General features: G+C 29.5%; 1 protein-coding gene across 4 annotated transcripts in view; it reads right to left on the reverse strand.

The window, feature by feature from the left end:
* Window positions 1-425: 425 nt before the first annotated feature.
* Window positions 426-18,403, reverse strand: part of LOC129920572 (ras-related and estrogen-regulated growth inhibitor) — a 39,223-nt gene continuing 21,245 nt past the window's right edge. For all 4 annotated transcript variants that reach the window (XM_056001953.1, XM_056001924.1, XM_056001934.1 and 1 more), the window contains exons 3-7: window positions 4,355-4,491; window positions 4,122-4,280; window positions 1,633-1,785; window positions 1,367-1,544; window positions 426-1,296 (exon numbers count right to left, since the gene is read on the reverse strand). In XM_056001953.1, coding sequence (XP_055857928.1) covers window positions 1,052-1,296; window positions 1,367-1,544; window positions 1,633-1,785; window positions 4,122-4,280; window positions 4,355-4,491 — 872 coding nt within the window. In that variant the 3' untranslated portion in view covers window positions 426-1,051. The remainder of the gene's footprint in view (window positions 1,297-1,366; window positions 1,545-1,632; window positions 1,786-4,121; window positions 4,281-4,354; window positions 4,492-18,403) is intronic.

An 18,403-nucleotide genomic window follows, 5' to 3' on the forward strand; every position in this document is an offset into this window, starting at 1 on the left:
AAATTAAAATTTTGAAATTATTTTATTTCTTTAAAAACTATACTTTTTTTAATTAAAAAAAAAAAACAACAACAAAATTTTAATAATAAAAATAAAATGAAGTTAAACAAATCTTCTACAATACAGAAAAACTCTTGAACCTTCTCTTCCATAGACCAAACTCAATAATATATTTTTGTTTTAAGTTTATTTAAAGCATATTGACTTTTTTTTATTTTTTACATTGAAATAATAATTACCTACATAATATAATATATAATATATTTTTGTATAATTTGTACAGAAACAGTTCACAAAATTTTTGGTAATAGCTCATTTTATACATTTAAAATTTAATTTACCTATTTAATACTTATTTAATAAATAATATAATTATAATTTTATTTATGCATGTAGTAATGTTAATTTATTAGCTAAATTTATTTATTCATTGTATATAATTTACTTTAGTATATATAAATAATTTTAAAAAACGTATTCCGTCCCCTTGTTGTTTGGTAATAATTAATTGTTTATAATTTAATTTTTTTTTTTTAATTTTATTTAAGTGGGTATAAAACCTGAGAAAAAAAAATTCCCACTTGATGAATTTTTATTTTTTTTTTTTTTTATTTTACTTTTTGCGTTATGGCTTGAAACCGCAGCAATAAATGTAATTTGAGATCACATATTGGAGTAATACCTAAATATATATTTCATTTTATTTCTGAATGTATGTATATTATGTCTTCAGTCGAGATGAGTTCGAATTGCAAAAGAAAACAGGGTGTTGGTTTAATTTTCAGATGAAATCTTTCAAGAGAATGTAGGTATATTCTGAGAAAAAAATCCTTCAATTTGTGGTAGATGTATCTTTTTGTAAAACGTAGTAAGTTCATACAAATGAAAACCCAATAAAGCTTCAAATTAAGACTTTTCCCATAAATTCTTTGAATACAATCTCTCTCGGTTGAATAATGATTTTTTCTGCGAAACAAATCTGAATTACAGCGAAATTCCAAAAACACCCTGTTTTTGTTTAATAGCAAATAGAAAAAAAAAACCCATCCCCTTAGTAACTGGCATTACTGCCACGAGCTGAAATACTCATTCGCCGTTCAACACGATTCGAATGTGGTAAATCACATCCAGGCGGGGGATAGCGCCATCGCCTTGGCCGAGATAGCAAAGTCCCATCGGTGGAGGCACGACTACGGAATGGCGTCTCCATTTCACCCCTCGAACTGCACAAGCTACTCGATCCGACTTTGTCACCGAATTCGTTGTGGTCACAGCGTTCCTCAAGGCATGTGTTATCTGAAATTGCATCTTAATCAAATCCGAGAAAATATTGAAAGCTGAATAAATGGATGTTGTATAGTTTTACCGAAAAATGACCTTCGGGAATTGTTCTCACTGGACGATGTTGGATAGAAGGCGACTCCGGAATCAGGACTCAAAACCATTTCAGTGGCACTCTGGACATCACTGGTGGACCGTTTGAGTTTGGGAAATTTACTTAGTACTCTCCAAAAGCGACAAACATCTCGGAATACCGATTGAACCTACAAACGAGATAAGAAGATAAACACCAATTTTATTGAACACAAAGTTCTCTCTGTGTACTGCAACACCCTCCGGGATAGAGATTACCTGATCAACACTTTCTCGTACAGATATTTCATGAAAGCAAACACATGAGATTTCTCGGAATCTTCGTTGTCCTTCTTCGATGCTTACCATACGGTCTCCCCATTGATCTGTTTTGTTGCCAACCAGAATCACTGGCACATCTGAAATTCCATCCTGTAAAAGAGTAAGAAGAAAAAAAAAAGGTAAGTGGCTTCGAAGGAAAAATAAAAAGTTCCAAGGGTGGGAATGTGGTATTTGAGTATCTGAGTTCTGATATGTCGTGTGTGGTATTAAATGGAATTGGGGTGCTCCCTGTCTTCTCCTTCTAACTGACTGACATGTTGAATACAAAATCAGGAATTTAATTTATATTATTGCCTGGCTTTTAACGTTTGTATGAGTTTGAGTACGTTTATTGGACATGTGAGGCTTTGTCATCGAAATATTGCTGTTTCTTTGGCGACTGGAGAAAAGTGCAGGGCTATTGAGAGGAATTTTAATAAAATCTTTGGTGTTTTGTCGTGGCTGTCAACAAAAGGGGACTGATATTTTTTTTTTTTTTATAATTCAACAGGCCAATTGAGCTTGGCAATTTCGAAAATGCCTTTTTAGACGTTTTAACGGGGGTTCACTTTCGCTTAAAATGTCTCGTTTAGGATATTTAAACATTTTTCCATGCTGGGAGATATTTCTGATTTTTTTTTAAATTTCTTTATAGAAAACCTTGAAGTTTAAACATAAAAAGTTTAAAAAGTCTTATTTGCAACTAAAATAAATTTATATTAAGAACTAAGCTGTGAGTTGAAAGAATTTTCAGGTTTGTGTTCTAAGTCAAGCGTATTCAGTAGGTTGGTACATATTTTCATTATTTATTAAAAAAACAAAAAAAAAAAAAAACAGGTTTAAATATTATTGAGTTATTTTGCGTAGCATAAACGTGATTGACATTTCCTATCAACATTTCAAAAACAAATGTTTAAAAATAGATAGATTGAATTTAAAAAGATTGCAGAAAACTATCAAGGGCAAACAATTTCGGATAACAATATTCACAATGAAGTCAGCCTTTTTTTTTTTGGAAAACTAGACGATACTTTAGTTATTGACCACTTCTCGTCAAAAGAAAATGATTTAAATGATTTTTCAATGATTTGACATCAAATTTGTGAAATATATTTACAACGTAAACAGTTCTATATCTCCGCATCGATGTCGTTTTGTCCAAATCAATCGGTAGGTACAATAGAAACTATTCATAACCAGGGTTGTACAAATTAAAAACAAAAAATCATTGCAAATAATACATAAATGCGTTAAATTATTGAAACTGAAAAATGTTTGCATTGAAAAAAAAAAAATAAATATTTATTGCAACTAAAAATATTTTGCATTAAAAAAAATTATTGTACTTAAATAAAAAAAAATGCATTAGAATAAAATTTTTATTGCAAATAAAAATATTTTACGTCAAAAAAAAAAAGTTCAATGCAAAATGTGTGCATTAAAAATTTTTTTTTTTAATACTCGTCGAATTTCTAACAGTTTTGGCTATTTGGCCATACAACTACACTGAGGAAAAAAATAAATTGAAGTTGAAACGTCGTTGTTTCAAACTTGAATTACTTTGATTTATGTGATACGAAACCATCAAAAATTAACCTATTTTCCACGTTGATTTTAAAATGTCCATCTTCAACGCAAAATCATTCCGAATAATAGTTAAATCAATGTGGTTTTCATTGATTTCACGTTGTTTTATAGTGGCTTTTCCCTCAGTGTATAATATTGAAGATAATATAACGACAAGAAGCCAAATTTGTAAGAAATTCGCATTTATTTTCGATGCAAATTTTTTGTATTTGCAATAAGTATTTTTATTTTTTAATTTGTAATGGAAAGCAAATGCATTAAAAATAAAATGATTTTGTACAACCCTGGTAATGAATAGTTTCTATTTAACCGATTGATTTGGCCAAAACGACATCGCTGGAGAGATATAGAAATTTTTTTCTAATTTCAAATGCATTTTGTTTAAATTGATATTTTAACAACCCTGTTCATAACCTATTGGAGGGTAATAGAACAAAAAGCCTGTAATTGAATGATCTGTTGTAATTGTTTTAATTTCATACTTTACTTGGCAATTTTACTTTGTAAAGTAGATACTTGCTTTATGCAGCCAATTTGAGTTCTTGATTTTATTCAAAATACATTAATATTTGCCATTTTTACGTTTTTTTTCAACTCTTCCAAATAGGTAATTTTCCACAACACATCTTAAAATCTGGAGCTTATAAGGATTTTTCTACCAAAGCTCCGCTAGTAAACTAAAAAAAAAAAAATAAAACCCACACAGTACAACACCACATATACAAAACAAACAGAACCAAAAACTTATATTTTGTCTTAGTATTTTGTTTCCCCGTATTTAATTTTAAAGGTGAAGGAGTTTCATAAATCAATTAAACTTCTTAATTGATTCCATTTCCTATGTTGCGGCTAAAACTTACCTTAGCTGTGTATCCCAATTTACGTCGTCTTTTGTTATAGTTTATCAGGAACTTCAATCTGTTACACTCATCAAAACTACATTTGTCCGTTACCGAATAAGTCAATATAAATGCATCCGCCCACCGGATATTCGATTCTAAACGTACAAATTCTGTTTCCTAGAAGGAATAATAAAAATAAACACCAGAAATGTACGGAGTTCGTGCGTAAAGATAAATTTGAATATTCTTACATTTGGTTGTCCGGCAGCATCCAGGATATCGAACTGCACCATTTCGTTGTCTACCATCGTTGTGTGAGTATAGATTTTCTCTAAGTTAGATTCATATTCACCTATGAAACGCCTTGTTATGAATCGAACTACCATTGCTGGAAAAAGTAAAAAAAAAAACGATATTACGTGGATGTTTTTTTAAATAATCAAACAGGATCAAGAAATGAATAAGGCCATGTATAGATTTGCAGCATACAGGGTGGGCTGCAAATTACTTCTAAACAAGATAGAATACAAGAAAATATCAAACCTGGCACCTGTGATTTTTGGCAGAATTGTTTATAGTTATGGCCGAATGCCTCAAGTTTCTAATGCAACACTGCCAGAAATCTTTAAACCTTTAAACAACTCCCGTATTTTAGAGTTTTTCTTCTTAGTTCTTAGCACATTCAATAATATATACAAAATTAGGTACAAAAAAAAAATTAGAAAAAGTACGTATACACCATAGTGAACACAACTATTTTTTTATCTATTTCATAAGCGTTTATAATAATAATTTTTCTTTCGACAGACAAACAACAAACTGACTTCGCATACAAATCACCCTGTATAAAAGCTATAATATATACTGTCTTTCTGAGTCTCTGTGTTTTATTTTATTTGAATATTGTGAGGATTATTGCCTCAGTCGTATCGTAAAATAACCGATTCCGTAAATTCTTGGGTGGTAATTTTTTGCTCAATTTATTTTGTGGGTGTCTTAAGATACTATACTTTCTTTCAGCCCATCCAACCAATTTAACATACATACCTCTATTGCATACATAGATATACTGAAAGTAGACATAGACGTACAATGATAAAGGGAGTTTTGGATGTGTGTTGAATAAGCAATGTGACATTCTTTTCAATAAAAACAAAATAATATAAGCAACACAAAATTGACTATTTTAACCCGATTTGTAAACCGAAATGGAGTTTTCTTTAAAATTACGTTATTTTCCATCAAAAAATTTTAAGAAAACATTTTACGCATTCAGATGTTTTGTTAATACCTACGTAAATATTTTAGGAACTCATGAAATTTTACTACGTTAAAATATGTATGTATGTGATTTCATTTTATATTTAGAATGAATATAAGGACTAAGCCATAAGAGGACGTTTTGAATAGAAAAAAAAAATTGAATTTGAAGTTTTTGATAAAATGTAAAGAACAGCGTTTAGAACTTGATTTCATATTAAGAGAAGTCCTTTTTTCCCTTTGGGATCTGAACAGAAAAAAAAAGATTTGTTGATTGTTTTGTTTAATTTATTATTAGTTTGTCGGAATTTGTGTCTTGATTTCTATCAATTGGATATTTTTGATAAAGGTCTTCCGAAAAGCAACATTTCTTAGTTCAAATGAATAGATGCTTTAACGCTTTTTTTCTCTCTTACAAATGTTGTTATGATGGCAAATTGTATGTACTACTCTTTTTTTCGTATCAAAGAAATCAAAATTTTAATCATAATCAACAAGGCGATTCGGTGCTTTGCACAGTGGTGTTTTTCATGAACTGTGGCAACAAAAATTATTTGAAAAGTCATTTCATGATAAAAATTAATTAAATTTTGTTAAGTGTACTGAATCCAAAAAGGCTACCGACTTTTAATTTTGAAGTTATTACATGTCAAAAGCGTGATATCATAAATTTTACAAACGGCTTCAAATTCACAAAAAAAAAAAAAAAAAATAACTAAAAATTAAATAATAATTAATAAATATAAAATTTGTTCTAGAGAAATTAAATAAATTCAATTTTTTTGAACATTGTTATTTTGTAATAATTAAAGTTTTTCAATGCTTGCCCTAAATCATCTTGAGTTCATAAATGTCAATCTTCGGCATTATTTCAAAGTTTACCATCCAAAAGCCTTAAAGTATCTAGGAAAAAGTGTGAAATTTTTGAAAAGGGGTGTACTTAAAAGCGATTTTAAAAGAGCAGTGAGCAGCTATTAATAGCGGATGTTTTATCACTCTTTAAATTACAGTTAGCACCACAAATTACTCTTGAATTTTTTCCGGATTTGAAATGTGATTAAAAATATGTTGCTTACAAAAAAGTAAAATTTCATTTGATCGCTTTATGTTCATAATGTATAAAAATAAACAAAAGAACATAGAAAATTGGATTGGGTTGAATTTTTAATTGACTTAGCAGCTATATTGAAGAGCAATCTCAACTGTTGTCTGCTCAGTAAAATAGCAGAGTGATTTAACGCAGCTATTGCAATCAGCTCTATTTTTGAATGCAACCCAAAGTCCCTTATATTCAATATTCCGAAAACTTAAAATTCCGTAAATTTAAAATATTACTTAAGTCTATTGGTGTTCTTTAATAGCTGTAGGTACATAAATTCTTTTTCTGACAAAAATGAGTTTTTTGAAAGGGTTATATTGAAAAGTGTCTTTACTTGATGATTTAAAAAACAACAAATATCTCTGAAATTTATATTTTAGTATTTGACTGGAAAACGCAGTCATATATTAATTTCAAAAACAAAATATTTGGAATAGTTGGCAAAATATTTCTCAAAGCATTCTTACAACAAACGATTTAATAACCAAGGTATTTAATATTTTATGTAAATAAACAAATTTAATGACTCCTAGCAAAATATTTGGTTTGAAAACAAAACTGAATGAATGCTTACAATTTACTTCCAATTAATTAATTAATAAATTGAAATTTCAAAACAACTTCACAAAACAAAATATGTTCTAATAAAATCATCATATAAATTAATTTGTTCACCCTCTGGCATGGGCAAAATGTCAGCGTCGTCTATGTCTTCATCGTCCGTCATGGAAGAAGGACTTTTTCTACAAAAAAAAAAAATAAATAAACTCAAACTTTCTCCCCAAAACTTCTCAACTAGGTTACCACAACAACATTGAACAAAGTTACAACCAGAAAAGAATAAATAATGCCCTCAAATAACCCTCAATATTCATCGCTTGTGGATGTACTATACTGAATAAAATACAAACACAAAAATTGGAAACATATCCCAAGAATTCATAAAAATGTCCTTTGACTTGTCTTGTCAGTTGAATGTATAGGCAAACAGACATCCATGTTTATTGGTCAATGATGCGTGCATTCTATCCTCTTTCATATTACGAGCATATATTTGCTGATCGGAAACACACCAGATTGTATAAAATATCCATAATATTCAAAACATTATGCAAAAGATATACAATTATACGAGTGTTCATCCTCATATCTATCACAAGCAACAGTTGTTAACACAAATGAGCATCACAAATTTCTCTATAACTCTTGCCACTCTGGGGGCTTTAAAAAAAAAAGTATAATCGAATTTTATATTCTCTGGATATTTCCATCCTATATAAATCTAAACAGGAAATTCCTTTTTATACGCGAGCAAGGACATATTTATATAATTTCGCAAGTCAATTTTCTGTGCGCACTTACCCATTGGATAATTTTTGATAATTTGATAGATGAAACAAAATAAAAGGAAACCCCCGCAAAACATCTCAATTTCTTTGATTTAAAAATGGAAGTTTTGATTTTTAAGTAGGCCAGAACCAGAATTCCAAGGATTCCCAGAATAAACCATTGACAATGATTGATTAATCAGTAATAGGATATTAGAAAGTATTGCGTGCGATTATTTATATTTCATTTTGATTTGTTTTGTTTTTTTTTTGTTGTCTTTATTGTTTTCCAAAGAATTATAAATGAAAATCGATTTATAAACGATTTTTTTGTTTGTCTTCATACAACACATAGCACATTATACCCTTTCAAGTGAATTCGAAATGATGTTTTATTGTAATGTGAGGTGTTTTTGTTTTGCTTTTAAAATACCCTTTTCTGTGCCTTAGGATTATCATGATTAAGAGCTCTAAAGGACTTAGGGTTGTTTAAGTAATTTTTAGTCAAAGTTTTCAAAGGATTTCAAAGGGTGTCGTCATCACCCAACTTCGATAAGGATAACTGTCACCTGTCACTCATTCATGGTATTGGTAGATGATTTTTCTTAAATTTGTCCTTTTGGGTAAGCGTTGACATTTTATGATGAGACTTTGACGATATTTTAAAGCTGTGTAAAACTTTATTTACAGAAATCAGTAATTGTGACATCTGACAAATTTAAGTTTTTTTCAGTCTTTATTAAAGGCTTTGGCGTTTTAGTTTAAGTCATTTAATTAAGGACTTTTTTACAATACAGACAGTATTGAATTTGATAAAAGGAAATAGTTCAAAGTTGTCTTACATGTTAAATGCACGACAAAGTTAATTTCAAATCACAAATCTTAAAGAAAAACAAAAGATTCACAGAAAAAAAGACACCCTTTTAAATTAAGCTCTTGAAGATATGATAACCCTACATACACCCTATACATACATAGATCACGTTTCTAACATTCCCCTAATTATTATTTTAGCCTAATTAATGCGAGTACTACACGAAGGTGAGTTTTATCTTGAAATGTTTTTTTATGAACAAAGATTTAGGTAGCCTTTTTGAGTGGATATAAATGTATGAATGAAACATTGATTATGATAAAAATAATAATAATAAAAATTCGTGCACAAAAATAGATGTATAATCTTTATTATTCTGTCTGAGAATATTTTTTTTTGTTTCTTCTGCTATGTTTGCTTCACATAATAATAAAATTATATAATGTATATCTGCTCATTTTGTATATAAGTTGTGGGTGTTATCGAGTAGATTTAGATACTTTACCAAATGTTTTAAATAATATCAGATGTCATGATAAATTAAGGTACCTGTTGATTGATTGATAATTACAGATTTATTATCATTTTATTATTCATAGCTAATAAAATGAAAGAGTCAGTTTTCTTTTGTGAAGACCCTGTGTGAAAGGTTCTAGTTCTATCAGTTTATTTGACATATCAGATTAACAATCAATGTTTTAATGTACTCAAGGAAACCAAGATTATAGGTTTTAAAGCCCTTTTAATGGTATGAAAATGATACTCACCTTAGACAATACGAGCTATTTTTGATTGATTAATGTATGGGGTGTAAGATGTACTGCGACCTGTAAGATCTATTGTACCCCCCCTTTGAAGCTAAATGAGTTAGTACCTCATTTTATAGCTCCTCCTCTAACCTAATTCCTTTCATGAAATTGATTATTTGGGGTATTTTCAAAGAGTGCAATTTATCCTCTTCGACTTGGTAGCGACCCATGTGTTTAAATCTTTGGTGTATCAGTGCATTGCAACTACCCAGAATGTGATCTGGTGTTTCTTCTTTTTCGCTACAGAATCTACATGTTGCACTATTTACTAAGCCCAAAATATGTAGGTGCCTACTTAACTTACAGTGGCCCGTGAGGAGCCCAGTGATTAACCTGAGATTGTTCCTACTTAGACTGATACATGATTTGAAAAGCTCTCGGTTGTAGTTCATAAGGAGCATTTTCGCTTGTCTCAGTTTTGGTAGTTCTGCCCAGTTTTTTGCTCTCCTCGTCTAGTTTAATTTTATTTTTAATGACATTTTCTCCTATTCCGCAATACGGTTCGGGTTCCATTAAAGGGGAATTTGCTCCCGTTTTTGCTAAGGAGTCCGCCTCCTCGTTACCCTGGACACCAACGTGCCCAGATACCCAGTGGAGAGTGACTTTGTTTATTTTGCCAAGTTCGTTAAGTTTTCCTATACACTCCAATACTAGCTTGGAGTTGATTTCGTAGGATTTAAGTGCTTTTAGGGCAGCTTGACTATCAGACATAATGGCAATATTTTTATTCCGGTGATTTAATTCGAGGTTTATTTCTGCACATTTTACAAAGGCATTTACCTCAGCTTGAAAGATACTTGGGGATTGACCCATAGGCACGGAGAGTTTGGTATACAATACTATCAGATTTTGCTGATTTTCAAATTTTTCAACTATCCCTTTATCAAATGTGATACATTTGTAGAGCTAATAACATATAAATACAGACAATGTTTTTAAAAGTAAATACCTGAATTAAGCTATACAAAAATAGCCACATTTCTCTGGAGGAGGTATAGTCGTATTTCGTATAGTTAACTCATGAGTAGATAATTTAGTACAATTTACTACTATAGAGACTCTCATACTCTTCTGGCCGAGTAGATGGGAACTGCATTAAGTATGGCACCCCTTAGCTCATCGTCAAATATCTTTACTCTTTTAATAAAATCAGGAATAGTTATTTTATTTGAGAAAAATAAAACAAAAAACTAATGAAATAAATCTTTTTAACAAAAAATTAATAGAGACTTTTTAGAAACAAAATTTTAAAGAAAAATGGGCATTTTGGACAGTGAAAACGGGTCATTAACAAATTTTGTATCAAATTAACGAACTATAACTTTGGAAAACATTTTTCATGGAAGTTTTGCTGAATTGCATTAAGAATTCAAGATATTGCAATATAAGTATTTTTATAGTGCCTCTTCCAATTTGTGAAGGACAAACTGAATTATATTTTTTATTTAAAATATAAAATATGATGTCCTGTCATTTTCCCTCACACTGAAGACAATAATCTTCAAAATCAGACCAATACAATTGATAAAATATGATTTTTAAACCAACCACTTCTAGAATTTGTTCGATAGTTTCAAACTATTAAAACTATGTATTTAAAAATTAAACAAAAAAACTCTCAAAATAGATACGATTTACAAAAAAAAAAATTTCAAAAAAAATGGCAACTCTTAAATTCGGCTATTCGACTTTTTGAAAAACAAATAACTAGTGGAGTAACTAAAGCTCAAAAATTGGCAATATTAGGGAACCCGGCCGAACAGCTTAGATTTTGATGATCTTTTTTTTCAAACGTCGGTAATTAAAAATACTTTAAAGTCTATAGATTAAAAATTGCCGGTGTTGCCGTTTTGATTTTTTAAATTTAATTGAAGATTTTTGTGAACAAAAACAAATTTTTTTAAAAAATTTTTCTTAAATTTCATAAATTAATTGACGCCAAAAGATTGTCTAGGAAATTCAAGGAAAAAAAATATATGGGAGTGAGGGACAATCTTCCATAGTTCAAGCGATAGATGCAATTTTCTTATTAATTGACTTCAAACACAAAAAAAAATATTTGAACACAACGGCAACACCTACAATATTCAAATATGTATTTTTTAAAAGCTAGAAGCTTAGTCATATACGTAAAATTAAAATTAAGTTAATTGAATGAACGGCTTTTGAAAGAATGGTAATTGAACTCAGATTTTTGAAAAAAAAAATTATTGAAAAAATTTGAACATGTCGTTTTTTAAACTTAAAATTAAAAAGTATTTCATTTTCGAAGAACTTTTTTTAATAAAAGTTTTGAAAAAAAATGTAACTTATTTTTTTTTAAAGTTCAACATCTAAACATAAAATTATTTTTTCTTGATTTAATAACCCTTACTGTTGAAAGTTAAATAGCAAAAATTTAAAATTCCTATTTACCACAGTCTTTGAGAAAATTAATTATTTCAATGCAAAAATTCAATTTTAATAAAAAAAAAACATTGAAATTGAAGTAATTTTTCATTTTTTTTTCAAAAGTGTGATATATTTGACCTTTTTTGCTTCGAAATTCAACTGATAATATTTATGGCCAAACATTTTTTTTAAATAAATTCATATTTTATTAGAAAAAGTTTGGAAAAAAGTCATTTTAAATTTTTCTAACAACATTTTTTTTTTTAAATTCTGAGTTTGAGGACCATTTTTTCAAAAAGTCTTGATTAAATTTAGTGGATTAAAATTTAAGAGATAAGAATGAGCTTCTGGGTTTTTAAAAATGTATTTTAAAATATTGTAGGTGTTGCCGTTGTTTTCAAAATATTTTGTTTGTGTTTGAGGTCAGAACGTTAGAAAATTGCATTTATCGCTTAAACGATGGAAGATTGTCCCTTACTGGTTTTGTTAAAAAAAATTTTTATTTTTATTTTAAAAAACAATACGGCAACACCGGCAATTTTTAATCTATAGACTTTAAAGTATTTTTAATTACCTACGTTAAAAAAAAAAATCGTCAAAATCAGAGCTGTTCGGCCGGGTTCCCTAATAATTTGCTTTAGTTACTCTACTAAACTGAGTTTTGTTAAAATAACAAATTTAACTATGTTCACCAAATTTATCGTTGGGCCCGTTTTCAAGGAAATTACAAAACCTCAAAAAGTTATATGGGACATATGTAATGCACTAAATAAGTTATTACTTAAAAAGGTTTTATACCAAATTTCAAGCAAATCCAACCGTCCGTTTAGGGTTTAGGCCCTAGATCGATGTATTGATGAACACACGGATGACGCACGGACCGAAGACCGGCATGACGAGAACCACTTTTTCTAACTTCTTCATCATCTTAATGTTGGTTTTGATAAAAACCTAGAATTATTTTTTTGTTTTTATTATTCCTTTGGCGAATTTTTAAAAATGATCTACTAAATGGTTTTGAAGTGTTTGATATTAAAGTTTCATATACAATTGAAAATATTTTATTAAAATCATATTTTAATACACATGGCGTTAAATGCACTTCAACAACAAACTCAACAAAAAGAAATCAATAAAAAAAAACTTTATATCAACACATTTCTCCCGTACACTTATGAAGTAGATTGGCCATCTTAAACTTTGGCGCTCACTTTTCACACTCCTGCTCTCTTAAAACATAATCATTTTATCCATTTTAGATACTGCCTGACTATTCTCAGAATTCAGAAGTATTAAACTTTGTTTTTTTTTTTCAAAGTTGCGTTTACCTACAAAAAAATTGAATCATCACTTTTATGAGCTTCATAAAAGGACGTTCACTGCTATCATGAAGAAAATATAACTAAAATTGGAAAACAAAAACAAAAAAAAAAACCATAAAGAGGTTACCTAAATCATCCAGGTAAGTCTATAAAGTGCTTATTGTTGCGAACACACCTATTTCGTGGTTTCTTGATTCCAGTAAAGCTTTTATGTTGAAATATATATTTTATGAGAATAAAAGTTCAAGGCTCTACGTTAAATGTGTTAATATTTTTTATGCATTAAATTTGTTGTATTAAAAGTTTTTTTTTCAATAAATTTTCAATTTGAACAAAATTTTCATATTTATTTTTATTTCAAAATTATTTTGTCACATTGTTTTTGAAAATATAAAATATTACGAATGTAATTTTTTTTTGGTAGTTATCTATTCCTTTTTTATATACATTTTTTTTTATTAAATTTTCAGATTGATATTAATTTTCAGTTTACATCTAAAGTATATCATCTCAAATGTTCCCCACCATTCTCATTCATATTTAAAGAATATTTTTATTTGTTTACAAAACAAATTCAACTTCCTTGATCTCTACACAAGTGCGTCTATATCTTCTGTATTCATACATTCATAGTCAATTTCACATCAACTTCAAGGGAAAGAAAAAAACTGTTTATTTAAGAATTCAAATTAGACCGTGAAAGCAATAGCAAACCACCCTTAATATCTAGATAGCAGATCTAAATGTGTAGTTAACCATTAACTAGCTGGATGGCGCTGGGTATAGGCGCCATGACCTAGCTACTTATTCATGGCCAGGTGTACCAACCTACATCAAGAGTTCAAACATTTACTAGTAGATTGTATCGATTTATTCTATGTTTTCATTATTTTCTATTATTTTTTCATCACATTTGTAATAAACTGGGTGCCAGAATTTCAAATTCTCAAGATAACGATTTCCAGTATTATATTTTGGCATCAATGTGCGTCGGTAGGTATAAAGAAGGTTCATCCACTCTATGTTTGTTGACATTGGGGACACCTACCGAGTACCACCGAAATACCTATAGAACTTCCAGAGAAAAGCATGGAATTAAATAAGGGAATTGATTTTTTTTATCACCTTTTAGCAGTTGAGATTTTTTTTTCCAAGAAGACTATCTCTAAAAATGTTGAAGGAGATTTTCATCTCGAAATGAGTGTTGTTAATTTCGATTCACTTTATGAAGGACATTAAGTAAACATTGAATTTTTTCGATTTATGTACAATTTTTTCTCTTTTTTTTTTGTGAAGGCAGAACGTAAATTTCTTTCGGATAGAAGATATATACACGTTTTGCTATTTTATATTATTTAAAGACTTTTAAAGTGTATTTCTTTTCTTTATTTTGTTGAATGTTTTGTTTAGGCTATACTTTCTGATTTGAACATTTTGAAAAGTATTCATTTGGGTATTTCAGAGTTTATTCAATAATTATTCAATAATTTAAATTTATCGACTTCGTGAAATAGAATGTTCTACAATTTAAGAACGAAAATCTTAAAGGGTGGTCGTCCAAAAAGTTAGTGAGTCTTGAAATTTTAAATAAAGTTTTAAACAATATCATTTGATTTTTTTTTTCATTATGGGCCTCCTTAAAAATGTTAAATCATATCATATTGAGGAAATCAATAAATTGAAAGTAAACTTTTTGAAAAGATTTTCTATTCTAAAATAGAGTTGAAAGTCAGAAAAAATATACCTATGGTTGCAGTTGTCAAAAAGCATTTTGAAGTCATTATATAATGTACATACATATTTTTTTTTATTTAATTTAAAAAAAAAATCCATAACATTGAATTTCAAATAAATACTTTCTTAGATTCAGCACTATTAAGTACTTAAGTGTGCTCAATTTAATTTTTGTTGTCAAGAAATGGCCGAGTAAAAAATGTTGGCCGGTAAAATTCACGAAAAGCACCTATGTGCAATGCATAGCCGTAGCTAGGATTTCATTTCGGGGGGGGGGGGGGGGTAGCTCAGACCAAACAAATTTTTTTTTATAAATCACAATACTTTGTATCAACTATATGTAACTGCAGTCGATTCTAAATCCCGCTAAATCAAATAGTCATTTGAACTGTGTAGAAGCGAAAAATTTGCCAATATCCTTTTTAAGTATTTTTTAGGAGAGGAATTCGTAGTTAAAAGTTTAAAAAAGCCCTGCTTAGGGTAAACGAATTTAAAAATGGCCGACTATTCAGCGGCATCTCTAGTTTTGTAGGTACAAAGAGTGATAAGTTGGTTGATATAAATTGCGAGCGTTAGCGAGCAAGAAAATTTTTTTAAAGAAACAAATTTTAACGATTCTAAGGCCTTATAAACAAAATTATTTCGTACAATTTAATATATAAAACATTGAAAAATGGACTTTTTTTTGCACTGAAATTTTTTAGCAGAAAATTGACAGGTACATTCTATCTGAGTTCTATTGAGTTCTAAATAAAATTAGTAATACTTAAAAACCAAAATTTTAAATAATCCAAGTTGTTTCACATGAGCTAATTACACTGGTCAACAAGGTTTTTGTTACAGAAACCAGGATATACTTTTCTATAGGCGAGCTCGAATCCAAAGTCAGAAAAATTCTATCACATCACGTTTTGGAGATATTCCCGTTAGAAAATCGAAAATGCCGATTTTTACCAGTTTTCAAAGTTAGTTTTTAGCGTTTACTTATTTTTTTTTTAAATTAAATTTGTAACAGTTTCTAAAAGAATTGTGTCAAAATTTGAAAGCGGTTGGTACAGAACTATTCGATATTAAAAGCAAATAAATATGAGATGCCCCAAACACTTTGATTTCAAGTTATGATTTCTCGAGGAAGAAAATAGATATTTAAAAGATTTAAACGGATTTAGAGAGACAAAACTTAATTCTTTTAGAAACTGTCACAAATTCAATTTAAAAAAAAAATAAGTAAACGCTAAAAAATAACCCTCAAAACTGGTAAAAAGCGGCATTTTCGATTTTCTAACGGGAATATCTCAAAAACGTGATGTGACGAATTTTTCTGACTTCGGTTTCGAGCTCAGCACACAAAAAAACCTATAGAAGAGTATACCCTGGTTTCTGTAACAAAAAAGAAGTTTAATTTTGTTGACCAGTGTTATACTTCACTTTGAAATTTAACAATAAACTGAAATTGTTTAATTTTATAATTTGAAACAAAAGAATAACGAAATGTTGTAAATACAGTGCTTTGCAAAAGTATAATCACACCATATAAAAATGCTATTTATATAAAACCGAGTATTGCAGCGACACCCTACTATTTTTTTATTAAAGGGGATCAAAAAACAAGAATATTGAGAAGAACAAAATGTCCCGTAACTTTCTCTTATAATTTTTAGAAATAAAAACAAGTTTTTCTTTCATTGCAAAAGTATAATCGCATTTTTTTTATTTTGAGTATGGCCAACAAGGTTTTTGTTACAGAAACAAAGATATACTTTTTCAAAGGTTTTTTATATGCTGAGCTCGAATCCGAACTCAGAAAAATTCTATCACATCGCGTTTTTGAGATATTCTCGTTAGAATATCGAAAATCCCGCTTTTTACCAGTTTTCGAGGTTATTTCCTAGCGTTGTTAGGTACTACAGTCTCTGAATAAATCGATACATACCCAAAAGTGGGTAATAAGCAACTGAAGATATCTCGGACAGTAAAAAAGATGTCTGAAAGATTTAAATAGATTTAAGGGTAATATTTCAAAAACGAGATGGATTGGATTCGAGTTCGGCCACCGAAACCCTTTGAAAAAGCATAGTTTAGTCTCGGCACCAAAAACCCTGCATAAGTACTTGTGGTATTTAGAGGGTTCTTAAAAGAGCATTTTAAGGTGTTAACATAGTGCTTAAGGAAATGGTCAAAAAGATAAAAACTCTTTGTAATGGACCAAACAATTTTTGTTTTCCTTTATACAAACTTCATCGACAGCTTCTGCAACGATGCAAAATTGGTAGTGATTTTAAGGGAGATTTTCATATAGGTAATCAAATCACTAAAATACAAAAACAAATCATTAAGTGCTGCACATATAAGACTTGTATATGTTTATAATATAGGTATCTTTTGATTTTCTGAAAAAAAATTTCGGGGGGGGTTAAACCCCCAAACCCCCCCCCCCCCCCTAAATACGGCTATGGTGCAATGGTTATTCTTCTCAAGGCGTATTTTGATGGCGTTACTTTAAAATACCCCGGAGACAATTGCAATTGCAATTTTTTATAGTTTTTAATGCTTCTTTATTATCGAGTGCTGAATATTTGAATAAATAATATCAGTATCTGTCTGACAAAAGCTTTACCAAAAAGGCAGAATAGCTTCGGTTTGGAGTTGTCGTCACTTAATTACACTGGCCAACAATTTTCAACTTTTTAAAGTTCTCCAGAAAGATTTATATCAAATGGTATGGATTTGGATTCAGTAAGCTCAAAAATCATATTGGTTTCATTCTTGCAGCTCTAGTTTTTAAAATGTTCATACTAATTTTTAGGGTTTTAGGCGTTTATTAAAATTTTCCAGAAAATTTTATATTAAACTTTATGTACCTATAAGCCTTAAAATCACATTCATTTATTTCCAGGAGCTCTATTTTTTTTTATATTTTTTTTTTGTTTAACACATTTTGGGGGTAAATTTCGTGCTAACTTTAAAGTTATGCTTATTTTAACTATATGCATTTGGGTTCACACTGGTTCCTTTCTAGGAGCTTTAATTTTTTAGTTATTTTCATTTTTCACGTTTTGGGGATAATTTAATACTATTTTTTTAGTTTTTATTATCACAAGCGTTTTTTAAAGTTTTACTGGAAAAATTTATTTCGAATGTAATGTAGTCCGGGCGGCCACTGCAGAAACGCTCAACTCATCGAGCTAAAGAAAATTTCAAATGGGAAGTGAAAGAGGGCTATTAGTAGTTACGAAAACCACAGGTCTTCCCGTTCGCATCCTGGCACGATTGGCGTGGTAAAGTGCATTGTGCATCTCATAGACTTAAAAGACAATATTGGTGTCAAATTAAAGGTGATATTGTCAGCTATCAAAATTCAGAGGTCTTCCGGGCGAAAGTCTGGCAGTTTTGTCATGCAGCCCGTTTTAAGGTTAGAAGCGATGAAAGTGAGTTTTTTCATAAAGTCTTGTTTTTTGGTATTTTGGTGGATGAGTTAAGGAGTTTTTTCACTATAAAATAAAATTAAGAGTTATTAGCATTTAAATATAAAACGATATTTTG

This window comes from Episyrphus balteatus, chromosome 1 (assembly GCF_945859705.1).
Source record: "Episyrphus balteatus chromosome 1, idEpiBalt1.1, whole genome shotgun sequence".
Lineage (NCBI taxonomy): Eukaryota > Metazoa > Arthropoda > Insecta > Diptera > Syrphidae > Episyrphus > Episyrphus balteatus.